We start from the raw sequence: 13823 nt of genomic DNA, 5'->3' as shown, positions 1-13823 counted from the left end.
CTGAGAGACATTTAATTTCGGTGGTAATTGATGATTTTACAGCACCTAGTTCTTCCATTATGTCTTTCATTGTATAGTTTTTATCGCCAGCTTTACCTGCCTCAGAAGTCACATTCTCTATGGAGACCGAACGGTTACGTAGTTCTTTAAACCCAACACTTACACTCTCCGTTATTTTTGGTTGTTTGGTTGCATGAACTTGGGGTTGGTTTGGTCCCGGGTTTAATTCTACATCACCACTCAGAATTAATAAATCAGCACGATGACATATCCGTGACATACCAAGACAGTACTTGTTCACATCACATTCATAGCGACAGACCCAATTTTCATATACTATGCGTGTGGCACAAGTTATTAGGCTGAAGTCCAATAATAGTTCATTATTACCGTTCATTTCATTCCGTCCGCGTCCGTTATAGCCAGTACATGGTACCATACCGTCAGTGAGAACTGTGCCGAAGAGCAGAACGGTCGTGGCTATTATTAGCGTGCATGCTAATCGATAGCTGAATACCATTGCTCGTGACCATTTGCTGTGTGGGTTGTATTCGGACGGTAAATCTACCATTTTCCAAGAAATTGGTTGTAGAAAACCACCAATACGACAACGCCAGGCACTAAGAGTGACTCCCATCCTACACACTGCACTCAGTTGGTAACAAATTTGTTAGAAGAAGTCGAAACTCACAGAAGGAAATGATATTCTCTGTCGAGTTCAGGAGCGCGGTCCGCACGATGCACACCCTTGAAAGCCACAGGTGCAATCACATCTGTACTTTTAAAACTGCTCTATCTTGAGTTTCTGAGCAATATACGTTACCGTCATCATTTGGGTGGTCATGAGTTGATCAGCTTTAATTCGTTCGTTGGATGCAGAAACCTCTATTTGATACAGTATCAACACCGAACAGACACAAAGAAAAACCAAAACTGTATGTGGCTCATAGCAAGTAGGCTATAAGCCATGCAAGACATTGATAGAGAACAAAACAGCCCAACAGAAAAACCAACAAATTAAAAAAAAAGCCGATAGGAAGGCCAAACTAAAACTAAAGTGGTGTCTTCTGCTGGCCATTTTGAAATTCCCTTTCCTCACAGAGTTTAATATTATAGATAATTTCTTTCTCTATTACAAAAATGTTATTCTTTACATCTACAGGGAAATATTTTAAGATTCCTTACAAAAGTCACAGCAAAATGTTTATAAGTATTTCAATTTCGATACGCGAAGCACCTCAACGCATATAGCTGTAGTTGACATACGCATGTGTCGATAGACTAGTCACTTATTTTCTTGGCTGCACTCACTAAGCCACAAACTCTTGCACTGCAGCTGGTTAAAAAAAAGTAGAAAATTATTTTGGACGTTTGCCATTCTGCTGGAATGAATTATCGTCTTATCTAAATATTTGGCAATACATTCACTCATTGTACACTGGGAATTTTCCTTCAGACTCGTGGTAACATTCAAAGAGGACCTCCATGGCAGAGGTTTCCACGATACGTCAGTAAAAGTGTTCTACGAAAGCTAACGTGATGAATAGTCCGTTCGATTCGCTTGTAATGCATGGACCGAAGATTTTTGATGATGAAGGTAATTTAATGACATGCAATTCGCCTCACTTTCGGTAACTGGGTTTCAAATGTCTCGCCGAAAGGATTATGTACTAAAAGACTTTACCCATGATCTCATCATGAGCATTGAAGACACGCAAAGGGACATTACATTTTCCCTTATTCTATTTCCTTCCTCTCCCTTTAACATTTGTAGTAGCCTTGTAAATAAAGCTCACCGAGTCTGCGATATGATTATCCGATGTCACACGCTCATTCAAGAACAAGGAAAACACGTCACATACTGATAAAATATCTGCTTTAATATTTTCCGGTAAAATCTCACACCTTGTGTATTATAGTTCATATTTTCAATTATACTTTATAAAGCAGAAATTATTGCTTTTTCCGATTGATTTAATTTCATTACTTGCAAGTTTTAAATGGCGACTGTTCTTTCACATCTAAATGCCCGTTGGGTTCGTGGTCTATCAAAATCAGTCAGATATCGGATGATTTCTGCTTAAATACAACCAGAAAATAATATATAAACAATGATTTTCCTTTCATTGGGATTTCCTACATGTATCTCTTAATCGAAAATCCCACATTGTCCTTTGATTTTGAAGACGGAAACTTAACTCTGAGTACGAATTCACATACTTTTTTGTTTTCTGCGAACTTGCAAATGGATTGAAACAAATGTCGAACAGCTATTACTAAAAGTCATACACCGATAAAAAACCATGAAATTACTGTGCATATGTCATTCCCAAGTCCAACCTAAAATACTTCTAATGAATGTGTTCAATCTTGGGATTTATGTTTCGGTTACCAAGAGGTAAATGCTAATGCTAAAATACTATATAAAATGGAGTTAAAATGTCAAAACCTCTGCAGAATGTTCTAAATGAGAAAATGTACATCAGAAGGATATGACAACGAGCGCCGCATTTTGTGGTCAATAATAGATTGATCATCTATTGTTGATTCCTCTGATACCAAGAGGTCAGAAACTTTCGGCTAAATTTATAGAATTTATAAACTACGTCCATGGTCATCATTTGCTAGTGTAGCTACCACATACAATAGTCTAACCAGCAGTCAGAATTAGCAACACGTGCGTTTGATCAGTGCATGCGTAGTGTGTTACATCTCACGCTTCTCTTGGCTCTATGATTTGAAAATTGTCGTGGCGATATCGCAAAAGAAAGCAATATATGATACAACCACTTTTCATCCCGATCGTTTGACGTCATTGATTTTGATGTACCTCAGCTACCAAACTGGGTATAATCGTTTTGTTATGGTTGCATGTGACCGTCAACTCGTCTAGTGCAAACGTCTCATTTAGTTAAATTTGTGAATTCAACCTTAAACCATAGACCTTTCTCAAGGGTCTATGCTGAAACTGATTTTTCAGCGTCAATAAACTTAAAAAAAAACGAACTATGTAGGCTGAAATCTTAATCGCAGACTGGGTCTCTGGTTTCTTTGGTTACAAAACAAATATATGCGGGAAACAAGACAGTGGCACTAAATTGAAGTTATCATTTGGATTTTCTGGTACGAAGCAATCCTTTCCGCTTTCTTTGATTCTTTTTCATAAAACTCAGTCATGTAATTCGGTTGTGTGTTCCGCTTGATCAGAAGGTAAAGGACCATGTAGAAAAATAGTGCGACAGCGGAGGCTCCCCCGCCAAGGGCCATGAACGAATAGTGAATTGCCGAACTGTTGAAAGAGACACAATTCTCCGGTGTGTTACATTCTGTAGTCTGCCAAACTGCGCATGTGTAATTGATTAGTAAGCCGCTGATAAGAGCTCCTGGTATGTAGTCTGGAAAAGATAGATAAATAAAAGGTATTTTATTCATAAAATATAGTTCTGTTAGACGGTATTATTCTAGGCAAATAGATGAGTAAGCTTATATTTCACATTTTTGGTCCACATTGTCTGACATTACGCCTACTAGAATTTCAATTTCCGTGTTCTGAAATCTCTTCGATTTGTCATTCTGTACATTTTGTCGTCTGCCAAACTGTATACTTGAAGAGCGCATGTGCTAAGTGCGACCCCCCCCCCCCCCCAATTCTTCATGCATGCCACTAGAGAACGTCACTAGTATGCGGGAAACGTGAACTTGAATTAATGTGGATAAGGTAAAAATAGAAAACTTGAAAAAAGACAGATTGCGTTGAAATTGCAGAATAATATATTAATTGGATGACTTTTTGGAACGACTTACTGAATATCCTGACAAATATCAGGTGTAGGCCAAGTGCAAATGACTTGTCTCGCCGATGGACACTCCTGCAAAGGAAAGAACACGTGCGCAGAGGTGTTGGTGCAAATCCGTTCAGTTAGTCATGTGCAAAAAATATGCTTGACTTCAATCTAAATAAAACTAAAGAGAAGACCATAAACAAATGAAATAATGTCCAACAAGAGATACATTTTATGCATCATAATATACGTCAAATATAAATATTTAAGAAACTCATTCCATTTCATTCTCAACTCGAGATGTAGGGTACGCACACTTGTGTACAATCACATATACACAAGCGTTTTGACTAACCTCATTACGACCGTCATATGGGGCACTGTACCACCGTGGGTTGCCAATGAAAATATGATAACAAAAATGATAAAGGCCGCTAGATGGCGTTTGATAGGTTGATCTTCACACGGGCCGTCTGTTGCAAACGACACCGTCACACCGAGAGGTGGCTGTGGTTCCATAACGACGCAGCTACAGTTGGCGTACATCTGAGAAGTAAAGCGGTTGGGGAAAATAAAAGGTAAAAATTTCCATAAAGGGACGCCGAATAAATAGCAATTCATGTTAAATAACTGCTATCAAATGCAGTACTGTATAACATATCAGGAAATTGTTCGGTATCATTTGGGGGAGATATTGGGACTAGTTTTTTGCCGAATGCAACACAAGACGATTATCGAGAGTGAATCGCAAATGTTGACTTTGTCAATAAAGATAACTCATACCGAAAAGCATCGAGAGGATAAACTTTTCACTGTTTGAACCCTCAGGCCACCTGCAATGACCTTAGGTCACCTGTCGACGCCCATAATTCACCCTTGAAATCTCCCCATTTCAGAAGTAGGCCTACCAACGTTTTCAACACACCTTTCCCGTATCTGCGTCGACTCTCGAGCACCCAGCGTGACATGGTGAGAAGTAGGTCATTTTGTCAGTCCCGCACACAGGTTGGTAGTGTTCCGTGCTACATTCACAGTTCGCATTGCATGTCGATATCAGGTCCTGGTTACTCCTGTCGACAGAGGAACATCCTTACAGGTAATATTGACATGAGATCATGTCACTGGGTAAGTAAGTGCCATGTGTTTCGTCTCTAAATATCAATCGCGATAGCTGCAATAATTGTAGCCCTTGGTTGGTGGGGATTGGGCTTCTGTCGTGCGGCTCGCGCCTTGCCCCAACCAGGGGCAAGGCGCGAGCCGCACGACAGAAGCCCAATCCCCACCAACCAAGGGCTACAATTATTGCAGCTACAATCGCGACTATGATTTTACTGGACATTGTGGAAAAGAGTGATTTTTGTATGATTTTAAGAAAATCGAAATGAACGTCAGCTTCTAATAACAATGGCCATACTCGGCCACTCCACGACTTGGCGTCAAATACAGGCAAATTGAAAGAGCGAGCTAATAGAAATGATCCTTCCTCGTGACCGGATGGTACTTTACCTGAAATTTCTCATGTATATCCTCTAGCAGACGCGCGTATCTCGATGGCCGAGGAAACTTTGAGCTGGAGAAACACTTGCACATCGAGTTTGTGCATAATGCTGGTTACAGAGCCAACATCCGCATTCAAATGTTCATGAAAGCAAAAAGGGTTATTATGTTTCTGTTCTGATCAAACAACGGGAATTTACCTAAGAAAATTAGTACATTTTCTAGTCCGCTAGATTCTATTTTTTTAATTTATCCAACGACTCTATTCTATATTAAAGCTGGTGTCAGTTACACTTCGGTGCACGGGAAAAAAACGCATAGGGAGGCAAATCAGCCTTTTCTACTGTGATTTTTTAAACACTTATTTTCATCACTCTGTCGCTCACAGACTAGTGAAGCGTTCGATTGGTATACTCACAAGGCAATTCCGTGACCAGGAGCGTTCACGGTGGTTCCTTCCATGGGGAAGACAAGCAACAGCCATGCGCAGACGACAGCCGTTACCGATAGAATGATGATCATTTTGGAAACGCTGACCAGGGACTGACGTAGCTTCTTCAAAATCAAGCCGGTGAAAATGCAGGCCGGGACAGCCGGGAAAAGCCACACACAGACTGTTGGAGAATGGGGCGGTAGCAAAGATGAAATATGGGGGTACTGCGTAGCTTATTTTATTCTTACATTTTGATTAAGGCGGTATCATTTATTACTTTTTCAAAATATCGTCGGTACACACAAAAAAGTCTGCGTTGAAGTGATGATTTATGTTTAAAATTACAAAGTAAGGTACTAAGCGCATCGGAACTAGAATACAAGGTTCTTCATTTGTTTTCCAACACTTTCCTCAAGGACTCTTTCAACCATTCTCATCCACATCAAAAATAAAATCACGGGTCCCCGTTTGATTTTGGTGCTACAGAAACAGATCATATACATTTAATTGCCGATATTTGGAATTAAAATGGCCGCCACCCCCGTGTTAACTCTGTCAGAAAAAACACAATTTCTTTGAAAGTTCGAATATCCATGACCCGAGACGCATTGTACCTTAAAATGTCCCATCAGGCCAACATAATGATTTCCAGCACACAATGCTAACCTGACACACCCTACTCTACATAAATGACAATCTGATTGAAATCAGATGTAGAGTACGGCGACGTCTATACTTACGCGGTATTCTCTTGCTGTCGCCTCTCACTACCGCGTAAGTATAGACGTCGCCGTACTCTACATCTGATTTCAATCAGATTGCATAAATGACAGTGCATTTGTGATGTCGAAGTCACTGTCATCACCATGAGAGCACACACATTTAAAGAAAACTTCTTTAGACTATATAAGGAACGTAAATGATGAAAACGGTATCAGTTGACAGTTTTTTTACCATTGAATGGCCGGTATAGGTCATTAGTTTTTTTTATTATATAACGATTCCATGTCTGTAAACCTACCGATTATGAAATTCAGGAGGAGAGGTCGGAGGACTTTCAACTGCTGTAGATATTTTGCCGTGAACATCACCAATCCAACAGGTCGATCGATGGAGTATGCGAATAGCGCCACCACAAGGACACCATTGGTCAGAAGTCTCACCGTGGCTCTCCAGTATTCTTCGGAGTGGTGAAGTCAAGAGATGATGAAATGTACATAAGGATTGTAGATCTTCAATGAAGCCAACATGTATAGAAGTGTCTCTTTGATTTGTGTTGTTTGTTTTTGTTGTTGTTGGTAATAATGCTATACATATAGAGACTATTATTTTTAAATGAACTTGGTGACCAACAAATTTTAATACTGTAAGGAGTGTGTTGTTGGTGAACAACATTCATTAACAAAGTCTTCCTATATTCACTGTAGACTGCATCATGTTGTTGTTGACTACTTCGTTCTTGCAAAATTCTTTTAAAAATCGAAATGTTGGCCAGTATTGTCTAAAATAGTGCCTATAATACGCCGACTCGGAAGGACGTGAGTATTAACGTGGACTTTAGAATGGAGAATTCCTCGGTAATTACTATGTGTGTTTTCTTAGTTACATCTTTTGTTAATTGGCGATGCTTTCAATTCCTTGCGGATATGTACACTGTTTCCTTTTAGATTGCTTACACCCTAACCGACCCTTACCTTTCGTGACGTCGGAGGAGGCAACAATTGGTCGCAAGACCAGCTGCGTGGCTTCCACAACGGGGCTAGGTTTGTGCATCGACTTCGAGAAGCAGAGAAGGGGAATGGCCGTTATGACCACCACCGCCGATCCGATGGCCACGATCAGCCACCAGGCACCCACCCAGCGTGGATCGTCGATGCCGATGTCGATCGAAGACATGTCCACTCGGTTGAAGTCGACATAGAGTCGGAGAGAGAGCGCCCCGAAGATGTATCCAACGATGGGCGCAATGCCCCAACACGATTCCAGCAGGCCTAGAGGATTTATCAAAACAGTAAATCATCGTGTATTCAATCAAAAAGTGCGTATACTATGATCCAGTCAATCTCGACAAGTTGTATTTGTGTAAAAAAAAACTGCCTAAAGCTGCATGCGTAGTGGCAGTGCTAAAGAAATGATGTATATACGAGAAGCAACAACGCACAATCTGTATTTTGCAAAGTAGAGTGTACAGGATAATTGTCTCGAAATTTATGACAATCAGGCAGTCTACAAAAATAAGAGATTTGCGTAAAACTGCAAACTCAAGATAAAAGCTGAAAAGAGAAATAATAAATGAAATAACCCTGACCCTCTGATTAGTTAGCTATTGATTTCACACTTTTCGAAGAGATAATGAATGTCTATTGACAAAAGATAAGCAGACAGCAGGTACCCCATAAAGAAGACTACTCGATATCAAATCTCCCCTCAAAATCACCTGTCAGAGCCCTATTAGCTGCAACTTTATCATTTACTGTTAATGAAATGCAGTTTCTTTCCAAAATCATATCTATACGCCTTAGAAGCGGCTTGTGCGCGTGTAACGTCCGATGTTATTGTCGACAACTGAAATTTTTGTCCGATAATCTGCCAACAATTTTATTACTTGCATATTGTTCACCATGCCTCCGGCCCGTCGTTTGGCAATTAAGTCAAAAAGTATGAGAGAAAAAGAAGTCACTCTGTTTTGTGGGGAAAACAGTGAAATATCAAAGCAAGAAAGATTGTCCCTTCAAAGTGTGATTAGATATCACGTGACAGTCAAACTGACTGCAAGATTCTTACCTATATAGAAAGGGGCGTTGTCCCCACCATAGTCATCTACGTACGACAGCATCAGGGTATTCACAGGTGCGTATCCGATCCCAACGACAACAGCGCCGGCCGCGAAACACAAAAACGCAAAGCCGTCATCTGGCACCATTGTAGGTACCTTCTCATCCTGGCACTCTTCGAACAGGTCGCTGCTAATTATCCTGTACGGACTATCTCCGTTTTCCACCGGCGAGCACAGATCGCCCGCAGCTAACTCTGAGTTCTGGCCGTCCCTCAGGTGTCCGACCTTCGCCTCCTTGTCGTACCTGTACTCGTAGTCAAAGATCTGCGGCAGAAGCATCAACGTGAATCCCACGGCTATGAAAACTCCGCCGAGCGCTGTCCACACCGGTCGACGGTCGGTCCTCCCGCCGCAGAAATAAGTCACGAAGGGCAGCGCCAGCACGGTACCTAAAACTCCCATCAGTGCGATGAATCCCAACTGTGGCGTCGTGAGGCCGTAGCGAACTTGCACTGTGGGCGCCACGGCCAGAGCCACCGATATCAGCCATATCACGTTGAAATTAAAGATATACGCGAACCCAACAAAGCAACGTATGTCCTGAGAGCAACCCGGCTTCCCTGTCGGTTCTCTCTCAGACGGCTTCTCGGAGCTAACAACAGAAGGATCTTTTTTCTCGGCGTTCCCCTTGGATACGTCTCCGGAGCAGTCGTACAAAAGATGCGTTTCCGCCGTGCCATCTTCAAGGTCTATGGTGAGAGGAAATTTACCGGGCTGCTCCTCGTCATCTGTACAGATTTATGAAGCACAATATTGTATGTTAATTTAGATTGCATCAAGCGCATCCTCTGACGCCACTAATCTATAAACAGTAAAATTTTGCAATGAAACGTGCATCGAGTGGAAAGTAACAGTTTCAAGGCACACTTACGCCAAATACACATTAAAAAAGAAGTAAAGAAATAAATGTAGTAAAAACAGATATAAAACATATGAAAAACAAAACAAATAGAAGTGAATAATAAATAAAATAAACAAATAGATAAATAATAAACAAATAAAAAACACTTTCCTTTATCAGTGGATGACAAATGTCGTCGATGGTATTCTTCACAGTTTGTGAGTACAGTCATGACGCATTCGACTTTCATTTCAACGTTGGCCCACGGTGGATGGAATCTATGCTGTGCATTTTTCTGACTTTTGAAGTTGGGAGTATCAGAGATTTGCTCGGCGACTACTCCTCTGTGAAGTTGCCAAGTGCAAAATCGACGCTCAAGTTGCAAGATTTTGTAGCTTGAATGAAGTCTTCAGCACACTGAACTCCAACTTTTTTTTATTATCAAGCTCTTTATTTCCGCTCCTCGATATCTCTTGCCATGAACGTTTGCCCGTTGCCGCAATAAGGAGTTGAGCGGTTCACGACGATGCACTTTCCAAACCGTGAGGGAGTCAGCGGATTTGGTCAGAGTCGAACAGCGCCCTCACATCAATTCCACCACAGGCTAACCTTCTGCGGCACATTAACCCGCGTAATGTGTATTATATCTGGCCTCAATTCAAATCTGATATTGTGATACTTTTGGACTTCCGTCAGGTGATTTCGTTTGAATATAATCTACCGACTTGAGTTTTATCAGGCCGTAATTTACAGCAGGCAAATTATCAAAACCTTATAATACTACCCCAACAGCTTATTTTGCCAAATTTGTCGTCAGCTGTTGTTCATTCTCGCGTGCGACGCCGATAACCACTTGCAATAATAAGTATGGTCACCCTTTGGCATTTCAGAGTTGACACTGAACAAACAAAACACTGAAAAACTGAACAAACAAGAAAGAATGAAAGTGTGGAGTTCGGTTGTATTTCACTGTCCATCAGTTGTATACAGCTCGGCTCTAGACTGATAACGCGAATGACAGTCCCATTGATTGAGCATAAATCATTTTCGGAAACGCTTTAGAACAGCCATACAGAACCCTACCTACAGAAACTGTATTGTCGATGGATAGCCCGGTGTTACACGTAACCTGAAGTGTAGGTGACCGTCCTTTAAAATCGGACACAGTCAAAGGGAACACCTTTTCTCCGGGACATGAGCAGCGATTCTAAAGTTCACCCGATGGCCGACTTTCTTGGTATGGCGCCCAAGAGCGCGAGAAAATCCCTAAATGTCCTGTACACGAAGTAAGAACGCCCGGTGCTCTTCTTTATGTCAATATGTCCCGAATTTATCGCGTTCGGGAAGCTAATATCGGGCAAGATAAGCAATAAAATAAGTTAATGGCAAACCGGTTCCTCTGATAAGTTTTTAGAACTAGTGGGTCAAGTATGTCACGACGTCAGAAATTAATGGTTTGTCAATTTGCCAGATCGCAAATGCCGAATAAACTGAAAAAAACCACGCTAACCGAAGATAAAGACAGATTGAAATTTACAGAAAATGCACCAAATTATGCATGTCTTTTGTGACCCCTAGCAAACCTAGTGTTGTGTTTATCAAATAGGAATTTAGATCACATGTTGAATTACGGAGAGTTCATAGGGTGACAAGGCAGTCGGCACAAAGGACTCAATGTGGCTCGCCGCTGCAGGGGCAAACGTTTAGTTGTCAACATGGTGCATTTGACGCAGAAAGAATCACTTTGAACGAGTGTTTTTAGAGAAGCTTGCGACAGTTTCTGGTGAGCAGAAACTACTCTGGCTATTTAGACGAGTCCCTAGTTTTCGAATGATTTTTTTTACGTTTTCTTCTTCTTTGCAAGGTCTTGCTACCACGCGCTACTGTGACATGTAAATACATATTATATATGGGTAAACTCTTTTATTAAAGAAACGTTTTCGTTTCGTGGTAACGGATTTCGTGTTCTCCACGATGCATGGTTGCGACACGTGCAGCGCGACACCGTCGTTGATCATCGAGATAATGGCGGTAAAGGTAACAAAAATTGAACAAGCGACAGATCTAAAACCTGTTGGGTATGCTTTTTGCGAGGAAGGATTTTCCTGGAAATGCCCGTGTCACCCATGTGTGATGCAATCATTTTGTTGAGAGAGACAAGACCGTATTGTCGTTCAACTAATGCACCTGCATGGCTCGGAAACCGTCGTATCTAAACAAGGCAATAGTTCCTAATTTCACCAGGGGTGTCTGTTATCAGAGAAGGAACTGAGAGTTTTACACAGCAACGTGCAATTTGAACCGAGAGAGACATGTACGCTCACCTGATTGCTTGCTCTCCCAGAAATTCAGTTCTCTATCGGCCGAACGATTGTTGTTCTCCGCAATATCACCATTGAACATCTTGAAGAAGCTTTTACGGAAAAACGACTCGAAGACTGAACTCCCTATCTATTCTGAAGCAGCGATGGATGGATGCATTTCCAGTGAGGTCCAAGGACTTGAGTTTCTCTCTCTCGCTCTCTCCCTCACTCTCGTAAACATCGGTTCTGTGACGTAGTCAGTGCGTGTGACACGTGATTAAGTTGACTCAGCCTGTGAGTTGTTTGCCATAATCTCGTGTCATAACTTGAACTGCCACCTTTTGTGGTTTGCAGACTTGATGCGCCGCTTTTCTGTAGGGATTTCTGCTGACTTCGAATAAAGGCGGGTGATGTGTGAACGCGAAGGCAACAACATGCAGGGTGATTGAGTATGTTTTCAAAATAAGGGTCAACATGGCATGTTACATTAACGTTATCGGTGGTGAAATTTACGATTATAACTTCGGCGGTGTGACCGAGTGGAACGGTGTGTTTACCTTTAGCTTATTAGGTCATAGCGAGCAATAAAATGTAACTAATGTCACTAAAAATTGCAAGTTTTTGTCTTAGTATTGCGAGACTGATGATAATGACAGTGGTGGTGATGGTGGTGGTTGTGACGACGACGACGACGATGATGACGATGATGATGATGATGATGATGACGGTTATGACGATGATGATGATGATGATGATGATGATGATGATGATGATGATGATGATGATGATGATGGTGGTGGTGGTGGTGGTGATGATGATGAAGATGATGAGGAGGAGGATGACGACGACGATGACGACAACGTGTACTTCGCTAAACGTATTTATTCCGATTTGTACTGGCCATGATCTCCGAGTTCTAATCATCATCTACATGATCGCTCTCCTATCACTTTCGCAATTACAATAATCATGAAACTGAAAACCTTAAAAATCATTATCATGATCAACAGGGACGTTTCAATAGTCGCCCTCAGTGGCAACACTCATTTTGTAAACCGCCATTATGTTTTTTATTTACTTCAGGCGTAACAGTAGTAACAGTTTCATCAGCATCGTCATCATCAGCAGTAGCAGCAGCAGCAGACCCAGTATCATCATCACCGTCAATGACCATGAACTTCACAATTATGATTTTTTTTACTTTTAATTAGATCGAGTAATCACATTTCCTACAGCAAAACGTAATATAAAACCAGTGTGGTCAAATTGGTGCAACAATCCTTTCCATTCCAAGTAAAATCGGGTTTACAAAAAGAAAAAAGGTTTCTACACAAAGAAAATGGATTTTACAAAAACAATTACTAGTAGGTTTTTACAAAAAGAAAATAGTACAAAAGAAAATGGTTTTACAAAAAGAAATGTTTTTTCAATGATTTAGCAATGTTTGGCTCGCCACAGAAGCATTATGTACAATATCTTGCTGGACCATCTTGAACCACTGATATTAATGGTGATAACATGGGTAAGCCTAGCCTACACTCCTAGTACGCAATCCTCGTCAGGATTTGTCAAAAATTGTCAAAATTGTAAGTGATACGGACGAAAGTGAACCATTTCTGGGCAAAGTTAGGTGTCCTGTAAATTCATCATTTGAGTAGCATAAGTGTGGCATTTTCAGTGTCTCCACTAAATCTACACAACAAGAGTGGTGTAAAGTACATAGACACTAGTTGATCTTGAAAAGCATCAAACGATTGAATATTCTATGTACAAAGGAACGCAAAACCAATAGATATCATTGTGGACTAGAGAAACTTTTTAAATATTATTAACGGCCTGATTGAGTTTCAAAATCTAGCCACGTCGCCGTCGTTCCATCGCAGAGAATGCGTGGCGACGTATTTGTTTTCACTTCGCTGCAGTTCTTAACTTCAGAGACCATATGGGAAATGGCGGTTTTGTTGACTCGTTCGGGCCTCTGATAAGGAGCGCATTATCAGCGCGTTAAATTTATCATATCATCTGTATTAAAATAGCTGTCAGTCACCTTCGTACGTAAAGGTCTCTATCTATGCAGAGGTTAAAATCAACTTTTGAATCTGAACTCTACCACTTCCACAACTGCGTAAAA

The 13823-nt window shown here is 41.1% G+C and overlaps 1 protein-coding gene across 1 annotated transcript; it reads right to left on the bottom strand.

Moving 5' to 3' along the window:
- Positions 1-1859: 1859 nt before the first annotated feature.
- Positions 1860-11951, bottom strand: LOC139135121 (solute carrier organic anion transporter family member 2A1-like). The gene is made up of 9 exons (XM_070702367.1): positions 11714-11951; positions 8497-9276; positions 7407-7703; positions 6734-6892; positions 5698-5893; positions 4708-4852; positions 4138-4328; positions 3805-3869; positions 1860-3395 (listed from the first exon to the last, which is right to left on the bottom strand). Exons 1-9 carry the CDS (start codon positions 11790-11792, stop codon positions 3094-3096), a joined length of 2214 nt encoding a protein of 737 aa, XP_070558468.1. The 5' UTR covers positions 11793-11951; the 3' UTR covers positions 1860-3093.
- Positions 11952-13823: the final 1872 nt, after the last annotated feature.

Source organism: Ptychodera flava, chromosome 6 (genome assembly GCF_041260155.1).
Source record: "Ptychodera flava strain L36383 chromosome 6, AS_Pfla_20210202, whole genome shotgun sequence".
In the NCBI taxonomy this organism is placed as follows: Eukaryota; Metazoa; Hemichordata; class Enteropneusta; family Ptychoderidae; genus Ptychodera; species Ptychodera flava.
Note: the sequence above shows the minus strand (reverse complement) of the source record. Positions and strands in the feature narration are given on the sequence as shown.